General features: G+C 38.9%; 1 protein-coding gene across 4 annotated transcripts in view; it reads left to right on the forward strand.

The window, feature by feature from the left end:
• Positions 1 to 27,939, forward strand: part of GLIS3 (GLIS family zinc finger 3) — a 508,364-nt gene that overhangs the window by 159,150 nt on the left and 321,275 nt on the right. For all 4 annotated transcript variants that reach the window (XM_088837911.1, XM_055428294.2, XM_055428295.2 and 1 more), the window contains 2 exons: positions 5,947 to 6,154; positions 14,525 to 15,650. In XM_088837911.1, the coding sequence (XP_088694037.1) occupies positions 5,947 to 6,154; positions 14,525 to 15,650 (1,334 nt within the window). The remainder of the gene's footprint in view (positions 1 to 5,946; positions 6,155 to 14,524; positions 15,651 to 27,939) is intronic.

Raw genomic sequence — 27,939 nt, forward strand, 5'->3', positions numbered from 1 at the left:
ACATAGAGATTTCCCCCTTTTCTGAACTCCTGTCTCTGTACTTCAGTTTCATGCTTTATTCTTACACTCAAGTATCATTATCTGGTTGTTCCTCGGTGAGTACGTCTTATCTCTGCAGAGTTATTAGCACCATGGAGGCAGGATGCTCTACTCAGTAGCCCTTCCCTTTCATAAGTTTTGTGCAGTTTTGACTGACTGTAACATACACTAAATTTAAATGTTTTTTTCCTGAATAAGGAAACTGTCAATTTCATTCTGATTCTCTTCTTTTGGTGTTCTTAGCCATTTACCCTTGCTTTACTAATATTTCAGTGTAACACATTACTACAACTTCATGAACACATGTGCGTATGTACATGTGTTCATGAAAGTTGTCACTACTATATCTCTGCAGTAAAGCATTACAAATTTGATAAAACCCTGTATAATAAGCGTAGTATTTTTAGTATGCAAGAATTTATCTCTAGTTCCAGGGAGGAGTATGAATGAAAGCTGGAGAGAGTCTAAGAGTAAGATAAGATGGGAGTGAGGAAAGGCCTGAAGTCTGCAATCCATCAGGGGAACGATAAGTCTGCTGTGTCAAGTGGAAGGTCTTGAGTTGGGAGGTATCAGCATGCAGTCCTAAGTCATTCAAAAGAGAGGTGCTAGAAATAACAGAAAGGTACCATAAATGAGTTCTTTAGTAAAATATAACTAACATTTATAAAGCATAAGTCCCAGACCCTAGATATATTACATATATTAGATCATTTAATCCTCAAAACAACTCATTGGGGTAAGTAATAGTAGTATTAACTCCATTTAGAGATCAGAACACTGAGGCACAAAAAGCTTGAGTAACTTGCCCAAGGTCACATGGCCATTAAGTGGTGGAGCTAGGGTACAGATTCATGCTTTTAATTATTGTGCTGTTTGCTGTTACCTCTCTCTTCTTTTCTTTCTCCGATTTTCTACTTTTCCAACAACCTACAACTCCCTAGTGTCCACTGATTTACCATTCCGTTCTTGAAGATCCACTTCTGCAAAATATTTCTTTGAAATTCACAATCCTGGATTGGAAAACAATTGCTCTAAAGGTTATTATGGGATAATTAGTAATATTTCAATATAAATGGTGTATTACATACTAGTACTGTATCATTGCTAAATGTCTTAATTTGATGATTGTGTTATAGTTACATATTTTGGGGTGAAGGGCATAATAAATAAAACAATAATAGGCTTATATATAGCGAGAGATGGATCGATGGTTAGATAGATCAATAGATGGAATTTATCAATTGATAAATTAGATAGAGCATTCAGGCACTGTTCTTAGAACTATTCTGTAGATTTGAGATGTTTTACAATGAAAGATTGGGAAGAAAACCCTGATCCTTAAAGATGGTAAAGTTATGATAATATATACTAACTCTTTCAATCCTCATAAAGCCCTAAGTATTAGGTACTGTTACTTTCCTCAGGACCTTACAGGCTACGGAAGCACAGAGACTTTTAAGTACCTTGCTCATTGTCACACAGTCAGTGGATGGTGAGACAGACTGAGATCCTGGTATGCTTTATTTCTGCTTCCAAAACACTCTGCATATGTATTGGGTTGAACCATATAGAAATTGCTCTTATCGATCATGTTTGACCTGTAAAGAAAGACGTTTCATATGACCCAACCTAGGAGCAGGGCTCTCTTTTATAGAATGGCTGTTTTGGTGTTCCTCTTCATCGGCCGCTCTTGGAATCTTGATGGGACTCTTGTCTGTCTTGCACTCCAGGGACGGCCCAACTCATGGTTGGCATTTGATTAGTCAGTTGAATGAACAATAAAAACCACAAAAAGAACTGATTACTTTTTCTTACCATCTCTCATATATATGTGTCATTTATGTTCCCGCAATATCTGTGTCATTTTTAGATGACGCAGTGATAGGCGACACAGTGAATAAACATAGATCGTTCTGAAAGATGCAGCCTCAGCAGGGGTAATTGCAACATAGTCAGCTATTTGACTTCAAGAGAACTCTTTTAACTAATGAAGATGTTAATTAAAAACACGGCCTTGCTAAGATGACCTCTCAGTTCAGGAAATGCAAAACATTTGTACTTCCCACCAACATGCAGCGATTTTGGCTAGGATGTATGTGGTACTTAGAATGCCATCCACTCTAATCCTTATTTGAGCAGTAAACACATTTTTAAAAAACGTTGTACAGTCTCTAAAAATAAGCAGTATTTAAAAATGAAAACCAGCATACAAGTAGTTGGCACATCTGGTAGTCAGAAAAGTTCTATGGTTTGTTTTCAGGGAATGACAAGCCAAGGAACATTCAGACTTGGCCAGTTGAAAACTTTTCTTCTATCTGTGATGACACCTGGTTTTTAAAAAAATTGGCTCCAGGCTCAAAGCAGAAAGAACATTGGAAATGGGTAAAGAATTAAATAGTATCATTTACTTGTATCTTGTTTTATGCAGGGAATTATAAAGAACTGTTTTCTTCTTACTTCAAGAAAGAATGCAGGAAAAAAAAGTGATGACAGGCGTGAACAATAATAACAACAGCTGCAACAAAAATCACAACTAACATCAATTCAGTACCTACAGTGTGCTAGGCAATGTGTGGAGTCCTTTGTGTATATAAGTAATACTAGATGCACAACAACCTTATGAAGTAGTGTTCTTTTTATGCCCATTTTACAAATGAGAAGACAGAGACATGGAGATAAAGACAAATATTTAAGTAATTTATCTAAGTCACATAATCATCCTGGGCTTTGGGTTCCCAAGCAGGCTGTCTCCAGAGCCCAAACTACAATACACTAGACAGTTCTGAGCAACTTGGAGGTATTCATTCTGTCCAGAATTATGAAAAAAATTGAAGTTAGATGTTTTCATTGAGCACAGTGGTTCTTGGTCAAAGTATTACTTGTCTCCACGTGTGAGAGTGATGATGCCATTTTCCAGAACATTCTTAAAGCTGCTCCACAAACATTATATGTTTCCAAGAAATCTACCATTTAGCTTTATGGACACTGTATGTAATACCTGTCAGAAGTTGCCACTCCTCTATGGTTAGATGAGGCTCAAGTTGACTAGTGAATTCAGGAGTAGGAGGTATTACTGTGAAAATGATGGAGGCACTGGGGAGGGGAGGGCTAATGTTTCTTTATTACAGTCAGAGAAAAAGTACTATGAATGTGAGAATCCAGGGTATAGGGTTACAAGGGCAGCCTTGACCAGTGTAAAATTCTAGCCTAGGAAGATGGATTTATAATTACTACTCCCACAGCTTCATTTTCCATCCATACCTCTCATTAGTCACACTGTGGAGAAACATCAAAGGACTGACTTAGTTGGAGTCTGTTTTTGAAAAATGGCACGGTTTTAAACAAGAAGACCAGGAGGACTTTAGTGGAAATAATGTCTCAGTATTTAATATATTAAAATCTTTTATTTTCATTCATTCTTAGCTTCATTGACAGACTTTATTGTGTACTGTACAGGCCTTAGGCTAGGTGCTGAAGAAGCAGAGATGTCTCAAGCAAGAGCTTTGTTTCTAAAAAAGCAATCAAGTATAAATGGATGACAGTCATGTAAACATATCAGTTCCCTGAAGGTGCTGAGACAAATTTGTTCTAAAAGACTGTGGGGGAACAAAAATAAGAATTGATTAGATTTGCCCAGCTGTATTGGGGTCGCAAAGAGTCGGACACGACTGAGCGACTGAACTGAACTGAACATGTGAAGGGAGTCATAGGGAAGATGATCCTTGAAGACAGAAGTTGATCACTAGGTAGACAAGTTAGGGTAAGGCTGTACCTAGCAGAGAGAAAAGTGTGAACAAGAGAAGGGTTAAAATAATTTTTTCAGCAATCTTATTGGTATTTATCTATTCTAAGGTGTACATTATTTTCACATCAGAATATCTGTGAAATAGTAACACCATGTACCAGTTTGATGTTTCTACTGATATATGAAATAATGGTATGACTTACATGGCATCTAAGATTTGATGAAATGATGTATTAATATGCTTTGGTACCGAATAGCATTTGTTGGGTGTGCTGTTCCAGCTGCTAATATGTCTTTGTTTTAGAGGTAGATATTAATACCTTTTTATTGTGAGGGAAACAGGCATGAAATGAGTGAGTTCCTTAGATAAATATATGACACTGAACTGGACAGAATACCTGACATCTAATATTGCTTTTAGTAGCAGTGGCTGGTAGGGATGGAACCTGGGGATGGAATTCAGGTGTCTTATATACTGGACATTGCTTTTTTCCAAGGTAAAAAGGGAGCTTGAAAAGCAAATTGCATGTAGCTTGTTGGAATTTAAAAGATATTAAGCTTATGATCATTGCACAAAAAGGCACCCACTCTCTTGGTGTCAAGATGAAACCCTGATGGTACAGTGTTATATGATCTATGAAAATAGAGACTATCTATGGCTGATGTTTCAAGGCACAAGAAGATGCATCAGATATAAGCAGCAGGGAGAGGGGTAGGTTCTGGTTTGTGTATCTGGAAAAATTAGGAGACATTTCTGTAGGATCTTGGAAAGAATTCAAGGAAGGAACTAAGCATCCAGCACCTAAACTTAAATACACAGGTGCCATGAAAATGCACTCTCATAGAATTTGTTTCTGCTCTGTCAGTAAATCCATGTGTGACCTTGGGCAAGTCAGTTACCACTTGGATTTTAGTTTCCCAGAGGCCTGGACTGGAGAAGGCCTCCTGCTTGCTAAAGATGCTGTGATTCTCCTAGCACTTTGGAGATGTGAGTTCATTGATGAGAGTGTTGGTGATTATGCTAAGGTCTTGTTTATTCTTAGTTTTGTAGGCTCTTGGAAGAGAATGTTACAAAAGATGGAAAAGTCATTTTTTTGGCTATTAATTTTTGAAAAGACAAAATAAAAAATTATATTCTCTAAAGCTAAGTAAGGAAGCTTACTGTGATGCTTTTCTACTTTGATCCCAAATATATCAATGAGAAAGATGAGGAATTTGGTGAGAAAACTTGAGAGCCTAATTTGCCAGAAAACCTAGGATCATATTTCTTTTCATTTGCCTGAAATAGGAACTGAGACTTGACCAAGTAGTTTGCAAAAAATGTTTGAAAAAGTATATCCATGTAAAAAGAATGTCTAGAATGATTCAACGACTATTATTATTTTTTTTAAATGAGTCATGGCAGTATTTACCTTTCTCCTCTTTGCACTTTTCCGTAACGGCACAGATTCTTGAGGGTTTCTTTCTTTTTTTTTTTTTTCCTTTCCCCTCTGGTTATGTACCAAATTTTTACTACATTCAAAGATTGTTGCTAATGAAATGAAAAAATCTATGTCAAATTTGGTCAAAATACTACTTTTAAAATGATGTTTTAAGGCTGTCTCGTCCTGATTTTTTTAAAAATTGGGTATATGTCCAATGACAATTTATCAGGGTGAAGAGGAAAAATAAAAAGATTGGAGAGACACAGCCAAACTATATCCTTTTTAAGAGGCTTTTTGGAAGGCCAGATTTGAATGAAGTGAACCAGTTAAACAAGTTTTTGTCAGTAGTATCAACTTTCCTTGCTGGGTGATTTAAGATATTAGCTATTTTGGAAAATACATGGTTTGATATAAGTAATCCCATCTACTTACTACTTTAACCCTTTAGGTAAAGAGATGATAAAATATGATTCTTAATATAATTGGACACTTGAATGTAGAAGGAGCAAAATGTAAGCATATTTTGTATGAGTGGTGATTATAGAAGGGTTTCTATTGTAGCATTATGGATTTGTCATTGGAATTAGAGAAAGCTTTTGATGTCACTAATACTGAAAAAAAAAAGATGATATAAGGACTGTCTTTAAAGATGAGTCCTGATATAAGTGTGCACATATGTGTATTTACTGATTTCTGATGTAAGGGACATGAAAGCTAACCTGATTCATTTGTTTTTAGGGGCTCTTGGCTTTGGGCCTCAGTGCAAGTCCATTGGAAAAGGCAGCTGCAACAATCTAGTGGTCACCAGCAGTCCCATGATGGTTCAGCGACTGGGACCCATTTCACCTCCAGCAAGCCAGGTCTCTACAGCATGCAACCAGATCAGTCCTAGCTTACAGAGGGCAATGAATGCAGCCAACCTGAATATACCTCCTTCAGATACCAGGTCTCAAATTACTTTTTTTTCCCCCTTCTTATGTTATCACACCCATGAGTGTTTTCCCTTTTCTTCCTGAACACATGCCCACACAACACACATACAGACACACTCATTCTCTCTCTCACTCACTCAAGCAGCTCTTTGACCTTTGTAGGGGAAGGTGTATAAAAACTGTGTGTGCCATAATACCATCTTAATTGGGAAGAATGATTCAGTACTTTCTGTCATAAAGTGTGAGTAAAATTAATGCCAACTTTGAGATTTTGGGGCCTCGGTGACTAAATGCGTGCATGTTAAGTCACTTCAGTCATGTCCTACTCTTTGCGACCCTATGGTCTGTAGCCCGCTAGGCTCCTCTGTCCATGGATTCTCCAGGCAAGAATAGGAGTGGGTTGCCAGGGGATCTTCCCCACCCAGGGACTGAACCTGCATCTCTTATGTTTCCTGCATTGGCAGGTGGGTTCCTTACCACCAGCACTGCCTGAGAAGCCCCCAGTGATTAAATACCAGTCTATTAATCTTTTGATTCCTGGTAAAGGTCATATCATGGCCTGGAAAGATAAGATGTTCCATGTACATCTGTCTTAGCTGCTCGTTTTTCAATGTTTATGTTGCAGTATCCTAAGGCTGCTTTACAGTCTGTTTTGTCTGTCCATCCACCCATTGTCTAACCAAGTAATTTAAATATCTATGTTCTGCATAATACAATAGTTGAAGTTGAGGGAGATAGTTGAAAAGTTAAAGATAGAAATTGTGACTTTTTAGACTTTATGATGTATCTGGGAAGACATACTCTCCTGTGTGAGTTACATAACATTTCAACACAACGCCTGATTAGGTGCTGAAATAAGTAGGTTCAATAAATGCCATATATCTATCTCATGGGAGATAATTAAATAGGGAAATTATCTCAGACAGATTTTTATATCTCTCAAGGTTGATATTACAGGCTACATAAAACCAAAATACTCTGCAATGTGTAAGGTCTATTTCTATGTTTGAAATGAATTATTTCATCTTTAACAAGTAGTCTTCTTGGAGAAATACAATCCAAAGTTTTTGCCTGAGTCCTGGATCTGCTGTAACTGTGATTTTGCAAAGGAATCCGACCTCTGTTCTGTGGACCTCTGTACCCTTCTTGGGGGACTGGAATCTGCTGAGAAGCCTTGCAGTTCTGGGTTCTATTTCTTCCTCTTCTTCCTCCCCTTCCTTCTTCTTTTCCTCTTATCTTTCTCCCTCTTGTGTCTCTGCACTGTCCTAGCTGCTATTCAAGACTCTGAAATCACAGTTCCTGGATGATTTTTTTATGCCAATTTTTTTAATGAGATGGGAATGTGTTTTTTCACCTGAGATTTTTTTGTGTGTGATGGAAAGCTGCTTCTGTCATTTTCCTGTTGATGATTATGCCTTAAGGGACTCTTCAGACTTGCTGAGTATTGCATGTAAAATTAACTGTACTCATGGGGTAGGTGTCATTGGGAAGTCTTCAGCTTCCTGTCTGTGGCAAGTCCAGCCCATGCCTTGAAGGCAGAGAGTCATAATTAATGGAGAAACTAAAAGTAGGCAGGGCACAGGCTGCTCCAACCATGCATGTATCTAGTACAGTCCCTTTCATGGGTCGAGCAGGGAAGGGTCATTATCTCAGTGTTCTCTAGCATATTTGATTCCTTAGCATAAATTTTTATACTTAAAAGACAACATCTTAGAGATGCATTAACATATGTTTTAGCTAAGTATTCTGTGAGTCCTTCTATGGAAATAATTTTTTTGCAAGATGAGCAAAGAAACAGGAGTTGGGAAGTAGCTTGGTAAAATATCAAATTCACTTTTAGCAATTGGGAAAGGTTGCATTTGTTTGTGATACTTAAACTGGTTTGTGTATTCCATCAGAGAAGAGATAGGATAGGAGGCAACAGTTCAACCTGAAGGCATTTTGCTATCTAGAGATAAAGATAAGATGGAGGGAGAATCAGCTTTGTGTTTTATTTATTGGGAACATGCCTAAGGGTGGGGGGTGTGGGGCGGGCAAGGAGGAGGAGTTGGGATGGTGAGGCTGGGTGGAAGTTTAAAGGGTTCAATCTGAGTGATGGTTGCCCTATAAAAAACTGTAAAATTTATTAGTTTTTCCTGATTATCTATGTAATTTTTACTAACTGTAGAAGATGTGGAAAATTGTGGACAAGCACAAGACAGTATATGATAGTCATCGTGAATCCTATCACTCACAGGCAACCATGGGTGAAATTTTGACATATATTCTTCTTCTTGTTGTTTAGTCACTGAGTCATGTCCAACTCTTTTTGACCCCATGGACTGTAGCCCACCAGGCTCCTCTGTCCATGGGATTTTCCAGACAAGAATACTGGAGTGGGTTGCCATTTCCTTCTCCAGGGGATCTTCCCAACCCAGGGATTGAACCCGGGTCTCCTGTATTGCAAGCAGATCCTTTAACCTCTGAGCCACCAGGGAAGCCCATATATATGTATACATATATATGTATATGTATACATATAGATCTGGTATTCCCATTTCTTTTAGAATTTTTCACAGTTTATTGTGATCCACACAGTCAAAAGCTTTGGCATAGTCAATGAAGCAGAAATAGATGTTTTTCTGGAACTCTCTTGCTTTCTCCATGATCCAGCAGATGTTGGCAATTTGATCTCTGGTGCCTCTGCCTTTTCTAAAACCTGCTTGAACAAGTGGGAGTTCACGGTTCACATATTGCTGAAGCCTGGCTTGGAGAATTTTGAGCATGACTTTACTAGCGTGTGAGATGAGTGCAACTGTGCGGTAGTTTGAGCATTCTTTGGCATTGCCTTTCTTTGGGATTGGAATGAAGACTGACCTTTTCCAGTCCTGTGGCCACTGCTGAGTTATCCAAATCTGCTGGCATATTGAGTGCAGCACTTTCACAGCATCATCTTTCAAAATTTGAAATAGCTTAACTGGAATTCCATCACCTCCACTAGCTTTGTTCGTAGTGATGCTTTCTAAGGCCCACTTGACTTCACATTCCAAGATGTCTGGCTCTAGGTCAGTGATCATGTTATCGTGACTATCTTGGTCGTGAAGATCTTTTTGTACAGTTCTTCTATGTATTCTTGCCACCTCTTCTTAATATCTTCTGCTTCTGTTAGGTCCATACCATTTCTGTCCTTTATCGAGCCCATCTTGGCATGAAATGTTCCCTTGGAATCTCTAATTTTCTTGAAGAGATCTCTTGTTTTTCCCATTCTGTTGTTTTCCTCTATTTCTTTGCATTGATCACTGAGGAAGGCTTTCTTATCTCTCCTTGCTATTCTTTGGAACTCTGTATTCAGATGCTTATATCTTTGCTTTTCTCCTTTGCTTTTCACTTCTCTTCTTTTCACAGCTATTGTAAGGCCTCCTCAGACAGCCATTTGGCTTTTTTGCATTCCTTTTCCATGGGGATGGTCTTGGTCCCTGTCTCCTGTACAATGTCACGAACCTCCATCCAGAGTTCATCAGGCACTCTATCAGATCTAGTCCCTTAAATCTATTTCTCACTTCCACTGTATAATCATAAGGGATTTGATTTAGGTCATATCTGAATGGTCTAGTGGTTTTCCCTACTTTCTTCAATTTAAGTCTAAATTTTGCAATAAGGAGTTCATGATCTGAGCCACAGTCAGCTCCTGGTCTTGTTTTTGCTAACTGTATACAACTTCTCCATCTTTGGCTGCAAAGAATATAATCAATCTGATTTCGGTGTTGACCATCTGGTGAGAAACCTGTATGCTGGTCAGGAAGCAACAGTCAGAACTGGACATGGAACAACAGACTGGTTCCAAATAGGAAAAGGAGTACGTCAAGGCTGTATATTGTCACCTTGCTTATTTAACTTATATGCAGAGTCCATCATGAGGAACGCTGGGCTGGAAGAAGCACAAGCTGGAATCAAGATTGCTGGGAGAAATATCAATAACCTCAGATATGCAGATGACACCACCCTTATGGAAGAAAGTGAAGAGGAACTCAAAAGCCTCTTGATGAAAGTGAAAGAGGAGAGTGAAAAGGTTGGCTTGAAGCTCAACATTCAGAAAACAAAGATCGTGGCATCTGGTCCCATCACTTCATGGGAAATAGATGGAAAAACAGTGGAAACAGTGTCAGACTTTATTATTTTGGGCTCCAAAATCACTGCAGATGCTGATTGCAGCCATGAAATGAAAAGACGCTTACTCCTTGGAAGGAAAGTTATGACCAACCTTGATAGTATATTAAAAAGCAGAGACATTACTTTGCCAACCAAGGTCCGTCTAGTCAAGGCTATGGTTTTTCCTGTGGTCATGTATGGATGTGAGAGTTGGACTGTGAAGAAAGTTGATCGCCAAAGAATTGATGCTTTTGAACTGTGATGTTGGAGAAGACTCTTGAGAGTCCCTTGTACTGCAAGGAGATCCTCCATTCTAGAGGAGATCAATCCTGGGTGTTCATTGGAGGGACTGATGCTAAAGCTGAAACTGCAATACTTTGGCCACCTCATGCGACGAGTTGACTCACTGGAAAAGACTCTGATGCTGGGAAAGGTTGAGGGCGGGAGGAGAAGGGGACGACGGAGAATGAGATGGCTGGATGGCATTGCCGACTCTGTGGACATGAGTTTGAGTGAACTCCGAGAGTTGGTGATGGACAGGGAGGCCTGGCGTGCTGTGATTCCTGGGGTCGTGGAAAGTCAGACACGACTGAGCGACTGAACTGAACTGATACATATAGCTACATAATCATTGCCCTTTTTGAGGAATTCCTTGTTGTAAGTATTTTTTTTTTTTTGAGCCATTTGGCTTGGTCATCACACCTCTTATGGCCCCAGTAGAGTTACTGAGCTCTTGCTTCACCAGCCACCCTAACCTATTTCACTGATGATTTCTTAAGTTTTTCATATTGCTTTCATTTTGTTTGAGTTATATTTCTTTCACATATAGCTTCAAATTAACTGGTCACAGGAAATAATATGCTTAGGATTAGATGAACATCCAGAAATGGAGATTTCTCTCAGTATGGTGATAGAACCACAGCTCTTTGTCACTTTCTTTCCCATAGACCTGGTGTGGGAAGCAGCAGGGATTATAGAAAATAATATTTTGGAATCTTTCTCAATCATTCAACATATTGTTTCAGAAAGAAAACAGAAAATGTGGGTTCCATTTATAGCTTGTGTGATTTTAAGTCTCTTATACCAGATCTTTTCATCAAGAAGAGCATTATGGACCATGTGTTGGGTATGATATGGGGAAAACAATAGAGGATATATCTGATCCAACTAAGTGACTGTTTATCAAATCTGCTGCTTCATTTATACTTATTTAAGGATTCTTGGCCTTTTTTTTTTTTTTTTGGTATGATTGGGAGGAATTTCACAGAACCTTGGTTTTATTCTTTGTAAAACAGATTATTTTAAAATTCCAATTTGCTTACTTCACAGGCTGTATTAAGTGGAATAATATATAGGGGAAATACTTTGTAAGTTAAAAATGGTTATCATTATATTAATTTACTCACCTTAATCAACATTTTTTGGGGGGAAAACTTCATCTAACACTCTGGTGGGTACTGGCGGAGATAAAAATAATCCCTTTTATTGGAGGTCTTTGAATTTTATTGAGGAAGACAACACCCACAGTTGCCTGAAGTTAGCTATGTTTAAGGTTCACTATATATAGAAAATAATTTTTCTGGAAAGAGAACTTTTACTGAGAGCTACTATCTTTGGGGCAGGTTTCATGGATTAGAACTTTGAAATATTAAAAGATCTGGGTAATTAATTGCTCAGAAGAGAGGTGGGCTGCTAGGCAAAGGCCAATTGTTGGAAGTTTTGTTCTTATTAAGTATTCAAGAAGAGACCTCTCCATTCATATTATTGCCTTAGTGAATAGGACATAGAATTGCTTTCTGAAAAAATTTTGATAACTGTCTTAGAACACTGAGATATCTAAGGAGTTAAGGAATGTGCCTGCATGGAACTATGCTCAAATTTAAATTAAGTCATATTTAGGTGTATTTTAAGAAAAATAAGGAACAGATCTTAACAATGGGACAAATGAACATGTCTCACTATAGGCAACCTTCAAACCAAATAGTATAATTTCAAATGCAAAACATATACAGGTAGGTAAAATACTTCCTACCTGCTATTCACTGCTTGACTGGTTTGATCTCCTTTCTTGATCTCTCAAACCAGTCTATCCTAAAGGAAATCAGCTCTGAATATTCATTGGAAGGACTGATGCTGAAGCTGAAGCTCCAGTACTTTGGCCACCTGATGCAAAAAGCTGATTCACTGGAAAAGACCCTGATGCTAGGAAAGATTGAAGGCAATAGGAAAAGGGGGCGACAGAGGATGAGATGGTTAGATAGCATCACCCACTCAGTAGACATGAATTTGAGCCAACTTCGGGAGATAGTAAGGGACAGGGGAGCCCTGCATGCTGCAGCCCACGGGGTTACAAAGAGTCGGACACTGAGTGACTGAACAACAAATTCACTGCTTAAAAATCTGAAATGCTCTGGTATGACAGTGACCAGGCAAATGCACCATTTAAGAATGTTATGTAAGCCATCCCAACCTCAGGGTGTAAAGCAGTCTGTTGTCTTTGCCTTATATATGACATGACTACTGATTTGACTTGGGTCAGAAAGCAATTCCTGAATCTCCCTGGGGAAGGCACTAAAAGGCCCTTGACATCCTATCACCAGGAGCCTTCAGCTGAGCTCTGCAGGGAGAGCTACACGCTGTGGATGTGCTGGGAAAATAATTGAAAGTGTTCATGGGGAATTAAAAAACGATGGTTCAGAAACTACTTTGGGACTTGCAAAGGACTTCAGCCCAAATATAAGGATCTGGACAGAGAAAAGAAAATCTGTGTTAGGGCAACTGGACTTAAATTCTTGCTGTGTTTGTCAATGGTAAACATTACTTCACTGGATGAAAACACCAGATTGACAATGGTGTTATCTCTCACCTAATACTGTGCATTTCAGAATCGAGATGTTTTCTTGCTAATCTCTCATGCTTGTAGGAAACAGTGTTCCTGGCTTCCATTTTGTGAAAAAGAAGTAAGAGGAACAGATGGGATGAGAATACTTCTATTTTCCCTCAGTTCTTTTGCAACAGGTTGCTTTATAACAGCTGGAAGTAGTAAGTGGGCTCATCCTGGGAAAGACCGACATTCTATACAATATTTAAAAATTTTTTGTCAGAAAAAAGATCTCTGTAGAAAATCAGTAAAAGCATATAGTAAAAAGCTGGCTTTTTAATATACACTATTCTGAGTTGGGAGTATGGTGAATTGTGTCTAGCCTCTTTGGGACAATGTTTCCATCCAAATGGCATAGCTTTTCCCTTCAGTGATTTTTAAAGTGATGATATCATGGTTAAAGCAAAATGAATTTTAAAGTGGCTAGACTACAAAGCATTTTGATATTCAGGTAAATGTTGTGACATGTGAGGCATGTTTTATAAAGGGTGAGAGGACAGCAGAAGAATTGTTGCTACAGTAATTAAAGCAGATGCTTTGCTCTCAGTTCAAATCTGCTTTGATTTGAGGACAGCAGCTCATGGAAGATCCAAAACTGCAGGTGTAATTAAAACCTTGCATGACCCACATGCAGAATTCCAAATATGACTTGACTTCAGGTTGTCACTCCCTTATATATTACAGCTGTATTTTATATATAATTTTTATTTCTGGGTCAATTTGATGTTGTGACTGACTACTGACTACTTATAGTGTGAATTGCTGTCTTTTCTAGAAATATGTAAAATTCCTTGACATCAGTGGAACAAATTTGTGAAATTATTATTAGATCCTCTGAATGACCTTTTGACTTAGATTTCCTTTTTTTTTCTTTTTTTTCCAAATTAAGCATCAGTTTATGTTTTACCTTACCAAATAGATTTCACTCAAAGGCTGGGACTCTGTTTAGACTTGTATTCCTAACAATGCCTATTTGTAGTGTGTTGCATATAGTAGGTACTTAATAAATACTTGTTTATTTGTTTTTCAATAATTATTCCTAGGTCTCTATTTTTTCCCTGTAGTAAAAAATATATATAAAAATATAGCAGGGACTATTTATTATCATTGAAGTATTAGATTATTTATAACAATAGATCATTGTTTTATTATTCCAGTAAGCATTAGCCTTTATTTTTCCTCTTGGTAAAATGTTATGTACCTGGAACTAAAAGTCTCAGGCTTTATCTTAGCCAAAGAATGTGTGTTTAGCTGAGAATGCAATTAGGGGAAATACTTAAAAGATTGTCAATGCAGTGTTCTTTTAGTCTTAAGCAATCCATATCCTGCTAAAATGTTTGTCTTTTTCTCCCCCCTCTTCTGGCTGCTGTTCCAGGTCCCTTATTTCGCGAGAGTCTTTGGCCTCCTCAACTTTGAGTCTGACAGAAAGTCAGTCGACCTTGAACGTGAAACAAGAGTGGTCGCACGGCTATAGGGCTCTCCCTTCGCTCTCCTCGAATCACAGCTCTCAGAATGGCACTGATCTAGGGGACCTAATTAGCCTTCCTCCTGGGACAGCCATGGCCAGCAACAGTGTCTCTAACTCCCTGCCATCCTACCTTTTCGGTATGGAAAATAGCCACTCTCCTTACCCCAGTCCCCGACACGCTTCAGCCAGGTCCCACTCAGCCCGCTCCAAGAAGAGAGCACTCTCCTTGTCCCCGTTGTCCGATGGCATCGGGATAGACTTCAATACCATCATCCGCACCTCGCCCACGTCCTTGGTCGCCTACATCAATGGTTCGAGGGCTTCCCCCGCCAACATGTCTCCACAGCCTGAGGTCTACGGGCATTTCCTGGGAGTGCGAGGCAGCTGTATTCCCCAGCCGTGCTCAGTGCCAAGCAGCCAGAAGGGCGTGCGGGTGGCCAGCGGTGGCCTGGCCCTCCCGGCCTACGATGAGGACAGCGCACTGGAGTATGAGCGCATGCAGCAGCTGGAGCACGGTGGCCTCCAGCCTGGCCTGGTCAACAACATGGTGGTGCAGCACGGCCTGCCGGACCCTGCCGGCCACTCGGCTGGCCTGCTGAAGACGGAGCGCCTGGATGATTTCCCTGGAGGCGTCCTGGACCTGCCCCCCGCACCCCCTCTGCCTCCTCTGCCACCGCCGCCCCAGCCCCAAGGCCCCCCGCCGCCCTACCACGCCCACCCGCATCTGCATCACCCAGAGCTGGTCCACCAGGCCCAGCCGCTGGCCCTGCCTCAGACCGCCCTGGAGGAAGATGGGGAGATGGATGACGCTGGGGGCAAGCACTGCTGTCGCTGGATCGACTGCAGTGCCTTGTATGACCAGCAGGAGGAACTTGTGCGGCACATCGAGAAGGTTCATATAGACCAGCGCAAAGGGGAAGACTTCACTTGTTTCTGGGCCGGTTGTCCTCGAAGGTACAAGCCATTTAATGCCCGCTATAAACTGTTGATCCACATGAGAGTTCACTCGGGGGAAAAGCCCAACAAGTGTTCGGTGAGTCTGCCAAAGCCTCCTGGAGTTCATTGAAGGTGTATGTGGTTTTCCAAACTCTGCCACAAGTTGGGGAGTGTTTTCTTTTATGGAGTTTGGGTGTTGGAGGTCTAGGTATCCATGAGATTTGACTCCTCTTCAGCCTGACGAAGGGGAAAGTTTCTTTAATTATTAGTGGCTGGGGTATCTCTCCACTTCTAGATTCTCTTCTGCAAATGTATACGATCAGGGGAGGTTCATCTGCCATACTGTCCAAAATCTTAGAAAATTGATTCCCATCAGGTACCAACTTAAAGTTGCTGAAATGTGCAGGGCAGAGAAATACACACTGCACCACCAGCAAGCTTTAGCTCTTTTCCAAAGTAAATATTCAGTGACTTCCTCTTCCCTGCAATAACTGGGTGAATATTAGGGTTAGAGTGATGGTTCTGATATTTGGAAAGGAACTCACACTTAGCAACTTGGCTAGTGAAAATGTTGCTGCATACACCCACACGCCTGCACACTGCACACTCCAAGGTTGTGAGACTAGTTAATGATTTATAGCAAGCATTAAAACACTCAGGGATACCACAGGAGCAGAATCTGAATGGATCTCCCTGAACTTTAAGGAGAGGAAATTGGGTGAAAATGTATAAAGAGAAAGAACCCAGAGGGGACCGTGCCTTTGGTGTTGAAAGAAGTTGGCATGGTGTCTTTCTCCCCATCTCCCCCTTTCACAGCATCAATCCTGGAACTATCTCTATTTCTTTGTAAAATTTACTATTTTTGAATAATATGACTCTTAAATGGTTGCACAATCATTTCACACCTAACAGAAACCCTCTAGGTTTACAAGCCAGACATCACACTTGGGATCACAGGGTGGGTTTGCACAATCTCAGACAGCTCGCTTAACTCTTAGAAAAAGAAGAGCATGTGTTTTATGTTAGTCTAGATGGACAAGAATATTTCTTTTAGAGTTAAAAATCTGAGAATTGTAGGTATTTCCTGGATATTGAATATGCTGCAAGTCACTTAATGTGTGAAATACATATATATGATTTTGAAAAGGAACTTATTTAGATGGTGGCTCCACAGCCAGAATCCCTTCTTTTTGTAGTATGTCTTGATAATAAAGAATCTGGCCCATGTTTGCCATGTTAATGTTTGATTATAGATTGGCCAAGTTGTCGGATTCATGTAAAAGCAAACCAAACAGGTGGTAGTTGTAAGGCAAGTATTAGAAGCATTTTTTTTCACCATCCAGTAGGTGCTTTTGAAAAGGTTTTAAGAATTTCTGGAGGAATGAAATTGCATTTCTTGTTGTTACATTATGCCCCATGTTATGATTTTTCTTAAGGAAAACTTGAAGCTGATACATTGTAAGAATGCCAGGCTATATGACTGAAAAGAATAATTGCATTCCAGCCAACAAAACCTTACTCTGTCAGTAAGGTTCTGTATTAAAAATGCCAGAAAGAGACAAGCAGTTGAAGGCAATTCCATTTACTCTGTTTGGAACACACTGGCCTGTTGCAGGCAAGAGAGACATTCAGTCTCTGAAGGAAAACAGTCCAACCTTTTAGTTCTGACTAATCCTGGCTGAAAATAGTTTGCTGGATTTGGCTTTACTGAAATAAACATAAAGTCTTGAATTATCCTCCCCCAATTTTTTTTTTGCATTGCAAAATTAATTTTTTTGCAATAGGATTTCCCTATTTTCACACTGTTCCCAGATTTTGAAAAAACACGTAACTTTGTAAAGTTGACTTTTGCTAAAGTGCATGATGACTATTAAAAATCGAAATGCTTCAATGACAGAATAAGCTGAGAGGTGAATGTTTGCAGGTATCTGCATAGCTTTTCATGATATTATTCAAGATGGGTATGGGAAATGATTGCTCTCTCTCCCCTGATCTGCCTACTCCCCACTGCTAGATGAAATCTTTGCAAAATTTAAATTGCTAGATGTAATAGCATATCAGATCAAGGCCCACAAAGCATTAAATTACGTGTTATAGTGTAAATGTATTAGTACAAGGTTTCTTAGGGGCTGACTAATGTTGTAGCTCTCATCTTGTGACTATATATTTTTAGCAGGGAGACATCCGTTTTCCTATAAAACATACATATCATGAACGTTCTGTCTTCTGAAAACTGTTATGTTGTTACATGTCATCTGCTTGATTTATAAGGTTGTAACTGGTAGCAAATAATTTTGCTCTGAAAGTTTAGTAATCCTCTCAAGTTGTAGCCCATGGAGAGAAGACATGTTGTGTGTAATGTGGATGCACATCTGAAAAAGATGCATTTTTCTGCCTTTTGCAAAACCAGTCTTTACACTCTCAGAATCCAAACAGAAAGAACTATTAAAAGTCATCTGTTTCATCTCTCACTTTTTTAGAAACTGATGGTGGTTGATTCAAAGCTCAAGATCTTTGCCAAGTAAAATGACCACATTCTTCTTTTGGAGACATGAAGTGATCTTTGGGTTTTTATGGCTGTGTCACATGCTGCAAAGACTAGAAGTAATTTAAATTAAAAGGCCTAGTCCACTTTTGTTTTACTTATGTTTAACTGCTATTAATTTTCTGTGGACCACAGTTAGAGTTAGTCATCACTTTCACTCACTTAGCTTATTGACCCAGGAAAGATGTGATGACCCAGTTGTGTTTGGTGACCATGACTACAGGCAGCCCAATGAGCTTCTGGAAGTCATGGTAAAAGGAGGGTGTGTGAAAGGGCTATTCAGTGACAGCCTGCTTACAGTAAGAGGCTACCACTGGTGTCCTCCCTTGATGCCAAATTCCATTTCATGCATGGGAGAACACATTCTCAGAGTCTCTGACTGTAACTCCTCAGCCTTACCCAGAACTCTGGGATTTAGATCACTCAGGACTTTAGGTGGCAGAACTGGGGGAGGATTGCTAATTTATTACTTGGTTAACTTACTGGAAGAAGAGAATGGTTTCTTTTCTCTTTCCCACCCAAACAACTCCACCCTTCTGTAGATCTCATTCTTACTGCTTCTCTGGAAAGTCAAACCAGCTGCTCTCTTTTCAATCTTGGCCTTGATTACAAACATATTCCCAGCCAATGGCGAAGTGCTGGAGGGGTAAAGGCCTTAGCAGGCAGACAGACAGACCTCAGTTAAATCAGAAACTGGAATATGTGAGTACTATATTAAAAAAATACCTGAGTCCATTCACTTTTGTCTAATAATACAGCAACTTGTAGGCATGATATTTAGACCTTCCTGAGCTTAGACCACCCTTAACATTGATGAATCTCAGAAGTATCAAAACTTCTGAGCATTTCTAGGTATAACTTTGCTGAATTCAATTTTTTTTTCCTCTGAGATGATAAGGTTTCTCAACTCAGAGCAAGTAATGAAGCCTTATAATTAGTTTCTTTCCCAAATCCCTGTTTCATGTTCATTAAAGGACAACATAAAGTATAACCCAGAACTATAGATGTACACTGTGTGCTGTGCTTAGTTGCTCAGTCGTGTCTGACTCTTTGTAACCCCGTGGACGGTAGCCCACCAGGCTTCTCTGTCCATGGGGATTCTCCAGGCAAGAATACTGGTGTGGGTTACCATGCCCTCCTCCAGGGGATCTTCCCAACCCAGGAATGGAACCCAGGTCTCCTGCATTGCAAGCGTCTTCTTTACCATCTGAGCCTCCAAGGAAGCCCAGAAATCCTGGAGTGGGTAGCTTATCCTTTCTCCAGGGGATCTTCCCAACTCAGGAATCGAACTGGGGTTTCCTGCATTGCAGGCGGATTCTTTACCAGCTGAGCTACCAGGGAAGCCCATAGATGTACACTAACCATCCCTAATGATAGCTACAGTAAGTGTTCCAACAGAGTGCTCACTGAGAACGTTTTTACCATAGTAGGTCTTTTTGCCATTAAATTGAAGAGTTTGCAACACCTCAATAGCATTCCCAGGAAGCTGTGCTCTGAATGAGGCCAGGTACACTCCGTCTGCTAGTACTTCTCACGAGAAAGCCTATCTGATCAGAGCAAAGTGAGCAGAGGGACAGGGTTCCACTGCCAGGATCAGAAACACTGATCCTGGCCTTTGTACACAATAGAAAGCAGTTGTGCTGGGAGGTTAGGGAGTGTTAATAAGGGAATTAGGGGGAATGTGGGTCGCCACTTAAATTTTGCTTATTTTTCCTGGATGAATTTTATCCAATAGCAAAAAGGAATTTTGCAAAACTTTTACCCACCCACAGATTTTCACGAAAATGTCACTGACCAAAGACAGCTTTGAATCTTGTATGAATTGACTCATTTCTCCACAGGCATTTTGCCTGGCAAAATTCACAGTATTTGCTTTGGCTTGACTATTGGGTCATTTGCTTTTTAAGTAACATTGGATTATGGAATACAAGAAAATAAATACGGAGCTGGGGCCATGTCCCCATTCCTCTTTTATGGCCTGATTTATGGGTTCGTGAGCCAGCTTTAGCCATGTAAGACATTTCTTGAGGAAAAGTAAATTCATTGTAAAATGTGGAAGAAGGCTTCTTCCTGCCACATCCTTTATTATTTTGATAAGATTTAGCATTGATGTGGTGACCACAAATTAACAGAAGGAACCTCAGAAAAATATCATCTAAGCATAACTATTAGTTATCACTCCATAATCTTCATATTGGCAACAGTTCATAAATTCTCATAGTGTCACATGTTGGAGACTATGGAGAAGGGAATGTTTTAACTTTACTAGTGAGAGTAAATTAGTCTAACCATTTTGGGGAAAATTTGTGACTATCTAGCAAACACGAAGTTGAGAATAAATAACAAAACTCTAAGTGTCTTCCCAGGAGCAACTTTTGGCGGCAGGAAGATATACAAAGAGGTTTTTATTATACCTTTGTTTTTTAAAAAATTATAAATGACTTATCTGGCCATAGATAAGGTACATCAGTAAACTGTGGTTATTTCCTAATGAAGTAATGTGAAGAAATTTAAAATTAATGTACTGTATATAAACCAGTATATCTATATATTGATAGATAACATGGATAAATAGATAACAATATTAAATGAAACAATTATATACAAGAGGGTATATACAGTATAATACAGTTTATATATATTGAAACATATGCTAAACAGTATTATATAGTTGTGTTAGATACATAGATAGATAATTACTTAATACGTAATACAAAATACAATGAAATCATGTAGGCAGGATAACTTTAGGATAGTGGATACTCCTAGAGACAAAAGAAATAGGGATATATGGGATGTAGGGATTTTGCTTTATCTTTTATCCAAAGAATGACAGAAATGAATCAAAGATGGCAAAGTATTAAAATTATTTTAGCTTGGTGGTGGTAATACAGGTGTCATAGGTGTCTTATAATATTCTGTATGTGTTGCTGCTCATTTGAAATATTTTACAACTATAAATATAATTTTTTATCTAAAAAGAAAAGAAAAGAAAATCAATGAGTATAACAGTCTAACTCTGTTCCATACATAACAGTTTTTAAGATGAGGAGAAAAAAACCTAGGAAAATTAAGTGATTTTTCTAAGACTAATAAGTTGCTTGGCCATTGTCTATTTATTCCAAGGAGGTGGTTTTCCACCTTGACTGACATTGGAATTGCCTGAAAAGATTTATGAAATACCCATACCTTGATCCTACCCCCAAAGTCTATGATGTAATTTGTTGGGGATGTAGATTTCCAGGTGATTCTAAAGTACACAACGGTGAGAATCAGTGCTCTAAAAGCTTCCACATTCTGACATTGAACTAAGGAGAGATGAAAGCCTATCCTGTCATCTCAGGTAAGGTGTAGGGAGGCACTGTTTAACAGAAAGTACATTTTCATTATCATCAATGCCCTGACAATGATTAGGGTACTCTCGTGTTCCCTTGGAATAAAATTCAAGATGAGATAAGATTACAGAGTAGCTCTGGTAGTGGCAGAAGGCTTTCAACTGAGTGTCCGTTTCATATTCAGGGTATTCTCTCTCTACAATTAATAGTCAGTTAAAGATTGGGATGAAACTGTGCTGAGTAATGAATGTCATTGCCACCTCTTTGCCTCTTGAGTTAAAAGTAGAACTGACAGATTTGTCACATTATTCCCATTTCTAAAGGTAAGATAAGAGTGTTTTCCCTTCCAACTACCATGTATGCAGCCTTTCTGCTTTTAATATAAAATGATCTTCAAAACTTTTTTGCTACTATGGATGTTTCTGAAGAGTTGGTAAATTACCAAAATATTGAATTTTTCCTTTTAGCAAATCTGCCTGATATGATTAAATAAATAAAATTAACATTAATATCCTCTTTGTCTCTTGAGGCTGAAATACCACCAGTGAAACATCTGGTAAAGATCAGAGAGAGGATAATTTCCAAATCGTATCCCACAAGGCATCAGTCTGTCAAATATTTAATGCAAACTCAGTGATTTACAAAGGTACAACTAAATCACAAAATTATTTCCCAGCAAGTTTACATAAGAAAGAGATACCACCATATTTATCTGTGGATGTACATATCCAACATAGTGTAGACATATATATGTCACCATAAATTACAAACCCATTAGTATAGGTAAAAACAAAACCACAGAAATTCTCATCAGGTGGGGCATTGACCACAGTTTATAAGGCATCTGTCAAATTGTATTTTACATCCCCAAACACAATTTAGAAAGCTTCCATTTGGTAGTGGTTTGATTTTCTTTTCCTTTGGAAGGTATTTAACCCACTTTACCTGGGGAACTGGCCTTTCATGAACTTTGTCCTGAAATTAAATTCATGGCAGATTTGGGCAAACATTTCGTAGCAAGTCATGGTTTATATTTCTTTGCCCTGCACTTCTAATATTAATGAAAAGCAATAGATAATGAGAGAAACTTTAAGAGGTTAAATATTTGAGGCTTTATCCTCATTAAGCAAAATCATTAACTACATGGTGGTTAATGTTCCTTTTAGTTCATATTTGTTTTGTGGTTTTCCTCTAATTTCATGCTCTGAAATAATGTTTTTAAAATTAGAAAAAATTATGGTAATCTTTTCCTAAGTGATCTAATTAAGGGAATATATTTTAGATCTTTTGAGGTTTATTCATATGTAGATTTTAAAACGTGTTTTTCTTAAGTTTCAGTGTGAAAAATTAGTTTGGCAATTTTTTAGACATGTCTTTTGTGACCTTTGGAATATTTCTTGATTACCTTTGCTTTGAGTGGTTTTGTTGATAATACAAGTCAAGTATGTAGAGTGGAAGACCACAATTATGTTTCCATAAAAGAAGTGTCCTGATTCTCTTTGGTGTTTCAAGAGTGTTTTGTTCAAACTTTGGATAGAATGATGTGGAAAAGAGATTTTTTTTTCCTGGGCAGATTTATTAGTTTCTGTTGTAATTACTGAATCAGGGCTTCTGTACTATCAATAAGACAATGAATGTTGTAATCTTGGGCAGTGGATATGTGGCTGGCAAACACAAAACCTGGGTGAGCAGGCTCAATTTTCCATTTACTCCAACTATGGGCAGCCTCAACCAGAGAAGAGATTTGTTGGTTTGGTTAGGTGTCATCACTTGTATAAGAGGTTGGTTTAGATAGAAATTTGAGAAAATAGAATGAAACCGGTATGTTCTTATTTTGCAGCTTTTTTTATTTTTATTTTCTTGGGTCATGAATCCTAGATTTGAGTACAGAGAACAACTAATATTTTTGAGTTTTTAAGAAGTAAAAATGATTAATTTGATAAGTTATTGAGAAACTGGAAAATGAGATGACCTAGTTCTGGACAGACAGGGCAATGTGCATGAGTAATTGAACTTAGTGTGAGCATATAGTTTATTATTCAAACTGGGACATTTTTGAGTGTGAAAGGGATTCTCTTTCCCTGAAATATTAGTGTAAACCAGGCTTGTCCTGGGAAAACCAGGATGTATAGTTGTCCTACCCAAATAGTATGTGTGCTGATGTGTCCACCCAATCAGTGCATGCTTGTTCATTCATTGGATCACTCAGTAAAAGCCATGTACATGCCCTGTTCTAGAAGCTGGAAGTGGGTAGGTACAGAAATAATGGGACATTCTTTTAAGGAGATCATAGTGGTGACAGCTATGAAAATAGTTATTTACGCAGTAATGAAAACAAGGGCTCTGATATACGTCTATGCAAGTTGTTTTAATGGGAAAACAGGGAAAGAAGCTTCCAACTATGTAGCGTCTTAAAGAAAGTGACTGCATCTTGAAAGAAGACAGTGATTCTTGCAGAGAAAAGGAAGGAAGCCATTCGAGTGGAGCACCACAATATGTAATAACTTGGGGGTCGAAGAGTCCAGGAAAGGAACAATTTAGGTAGTTCGATGGTCCAAGACTAGGTCGGAATGGGAAGGGAGGCTTGAAACTTACTTTGAACTAATAACAAAGGACTTTTACTATCAAACATGGGTAATATTTTGAAAACTAGAAGAAATTATACACCTAGTTAATATGAATGCAAAATTGGTTAAAACAAAAACCTTTAAAAGCAGCATCCCTAAGGTATGAAGCATTCCGCTTTAGTGCATGTGAAATGAAACTTTGACTTCCCCCAAACCATCTCATTGTCTAGTAAAGTTTATAGTTTCATTCTTCATTGAAACATATCTCTTGTTAGTTCTAATATGAAACACAAATTTTTCTTTTCCCAAGTGATCATCCAGAGAAACTGGTATATGGAGACAAACATAAAAGTATTTTCTGTGGTGGACTTTAAAGAAAAAAAAAAAAACCCGAGGAAGACTAGGGACCAAAGGCTATTTGATAAGTTATGTAGAAGACAGATATGGACAGAGACCGTATACATTATCTTGTGTATGAGTAGCCTTCCATTTGTTAAATAATTTCCTTTTATAATCTGTAAAGAGAGTGAAGTACTGTTAACACTTTGGTTGGACTGGTACTCATCATGTTGAGCTTTCCCAACTTCCCTCCACCTTCTGACTACTAAGATTTGCTTCGAAATTTTTTTCTGCTCAGACTGCATTAATACAGAGCAGAGCTAAATGTTTGAGATGGTTAGAGGAATGCACATTAAGTCAGTTTTCATCAAAATAGCACCCATTCCTGGAGATTCAATCTGGAACACCTTAGGCCTCCATGCCTCTCTAAACTGGGGAAGGCAGAGTGAAAGGAAAACTCGACCTTTTGTCACATGAGCTTCCTACACTAAAAGCACTCACCTCTTCTGGGACTTGAGCCTCCCGAGCTCAGGCCATTTGCCTGTGTGACCAGAGAGCCAGCCTGGAGCCAGCATCAGTAGACTTAGATGTTCAGAGTATTGCAGATAGAGCATCTCATGGATCTTGTTCTTAAAATTACCAAGCTTGTGCAGAACTTGTGCAGAACAGGCTTGTGCAGCACAATTGCTTTTCTCTCTCTCTCTTTTTAAAGCAAGCTTTTTAAAAAATGCTTTAGTTTTTAAGCAGGGGCATGGATGTTGGTCCTGGTAAGCTCATCCTTTGATGAGAAATATTGGTACAACTAAACTGTTTTCTGCCACTTCTGCCTTCCATTCCCAGTCACAGTTTCTAGTGTGAAACCACCAAATGGTGCTTTGTTAGCCAAGAGAATGGATTTGGGGGTAGAAGAGCACTTGTAATGAAGGGAAAATGGGGGACCCCCACCTTAAACAAAATTCTGAAATGGAAATTTGTCTTCCATTACATCTGTGGTGGCTCTTACTGTCTTTTTCCCTCCGAATTTCCATGCTGCCTTAGGACCCATGCTTTTGCTCCATATTTTTTCCTTCCATGTAGTCAAGGCTTGCTTTTGGGAAAGAACGTCATCAAAAATAAAATCATATGTATAAATGGTGAATGACTGAGAAAAGATTCAGTGCACTGGCTTCCCAAGGGGTAGCTGCTATTTTCACTAGGAAGAAAGTGTTAAACCTCTCCCTTAGAAACTCCTTTAGAGAAATGAAAAGGGAGACAAAATTTGTGTTACAAATTCTGAGTTACTTTAATCTTACTTTAATCTTCACTATAGCCCTCTGCTGCTGTTGCTGCTGCTGCTGCTTAGTCGCTTCAGTCGTGTCCGACTCTGTGCGACCCCATAGACGGCAGCCGACCAGGCTCCGCCGTCCCTGGGATTCTATTTGTGAGTCTGAGGCTCATATATTCTCTTCTTTTTAACTATGTATTCAAAGATAGTTATTCAAGTCCTACCCATAGCACCTGGCTCAATGATTAGAATAACGTTTAGCAGTTCTCAAATATATATACACACATATCTATCTACTTACCAAGCAATCAACTTATCTGTTTATTTATATCTGAGTGTGTATGTAGATATATGGGCTTCCCTGGTGGTTCAGAGGTTAACGCGTCTGCCTCCAATGCGGGAGACCCGGGTTCGATCCCTGGGTCGGGAAGATCCCCTGGAGAAGGAAATGGTAACCCACTCCAGTATTCTTGCCTGGAGAATCCCATGGATGGAGAAGCCTGGTAGGCTACAGTCCACGGGGTCTCAAAGAGTCGGACACAACTGAGCAACTGAACAGAACAGATGTAGATATATATGTATATACATATATGTGTGTGTGTATTTTTGGAGTCAGGTGATGGATACATGAAGGTTATTATTATTCTATTGTTTCTACCTGTGAGAAGAGTTGAAAATTTCCCTAATAAGTTAAAATTAAGCAAATAAAGTCTTTAAGTTAACTTCTAGGAAAGAAAAGGACAGTTTGTTCCTTCAAGCACCTCAGAAAATGTTGCCAGCCATTTTTTCCCTTAGGTATCTTATGTTCTGATCTGAAAGCAGATTAATTTTTTCCATTTCTCTTAAAAGCCTCTGAAATAATTTTGTTTAAAAATGAGATGAGTGATTCTCTTTGGCAAGAGTATGATATTTGAAAAGCAAATGATAGCAAGGAAGTGTTACTGGAATATATTAAGATAATCTAACTTCTGCAATAGACAGCTCCAAATCTCAGTGGCTTGGTACAATAAAGGTTTATTTCTGGTGCATGTTATATATAATACAGCTTGCTCCTCGTGATTGTACAGTGACTCAGCATCCTTCTATCTAATAGCTCTGAAATCTGAGTCTACGGTGAAAGAACATGCTGAGAATTGTGCAGAAGTTTGGAAGCCAGATCTACAAAGGACATGTTTTACTTCTTCCTATATCCCATTGCCCAGATTCAATCACATGACCCCAGCTAACTTCAAGGGAGGTTGGGAAGTGTGGTCCTTATGTGTGCACAGGAGGACATTAAACACAGAACACTGCATCTGCAGCGAGGAACTAGACATCCCTCTTTTGCTTCACCCCTAACTTATCCATGCTCTCTATATTCCTTTGAAAAAAAGCAACATTCAAGTCTTGATATTTGAGTTTTTCTTAACAGCCAACCTATCTCATCAAAGCAGTTTTGTAAAAGATCATTTCTTTTTTCTTATCAGTGCTGGCTTCTATAACTTGCTTTTCAACTTACTAAATCTTTCCCAGCCCAACCATTTTTTTCATATTTACTCTCCAAGGATTCCATTGCCATACAGTCACCACTGCTGGGAAAACTTTTGTTATCTCAAGTGAATTACTCAGTTTTTCCCACCTTGTCCAAATTACATGTTTTTGGTGCATAATTCCCCACTGCTCATCATCTTTCTAAGTCATGAGGATGTGTGATGTCTTTATGTCCCAGAGGCACTCACCCTTGAGGGAGATCTGCTCATTATCAAGGGCAAGGTCATAAATGAATCAGAGAGAGATACACCATTTTGAACAGAAATGTGGTGTGAAGGGCTATTTTACTAAGACCCTGAAATGCAATATTCCCCATCTGTTCATAAAATAACTTATTTGATACACACAGTGTGGTCATAAATGCTCTTCTCTGAATGCTTGCTTTTGGTCATGAACTGGCACACACAAAAGGAAAAAATGACAATGTGCCTCTATGGATACTTTTGGTCCATTTCCATAAATATATTCAAACAAAATGAAATTGCCTGGCTCTTTATAATAGGTCCTTTAGTGTGTTTAAGCTCACAAAATTACCCCCAAGGATGACAAATTGTAAACATCATGCAATACCACAGCCCTGGTTCAAGGCCTGTCTCAGTGTTCTGCCGACATTCACTCTTCCTAGAGACGTTTAAAGTGTTTTAGGAAAACAAAGCTAGGCAAACAAGCTTATCAAGAACAACAATAAAAAAAAAAAATCATTGATTCTAATTAGGCAGCGTCACATATACAGAAACAAAGCTGCTTTTGTGTAGTGAAGTGTCTACCTGTTCTCTGAAACACATGGAGTGCTTTCCAATGGCTTT

This window comes from Moschus berezovskii, chromosome 7 (genome assembly GCF_049115385.1).
Source record: "Moschus berezovskii isolate FMDL1 chromosome 7, NW_MosBer_1.0, whole genome shotgun sequence".
Lineage (NCBI taxonomy): Eukaryota > Metazoa > Chordata > Mammalia > Artiodactyla > Moschidae > Moschus > Moschus berezovskii.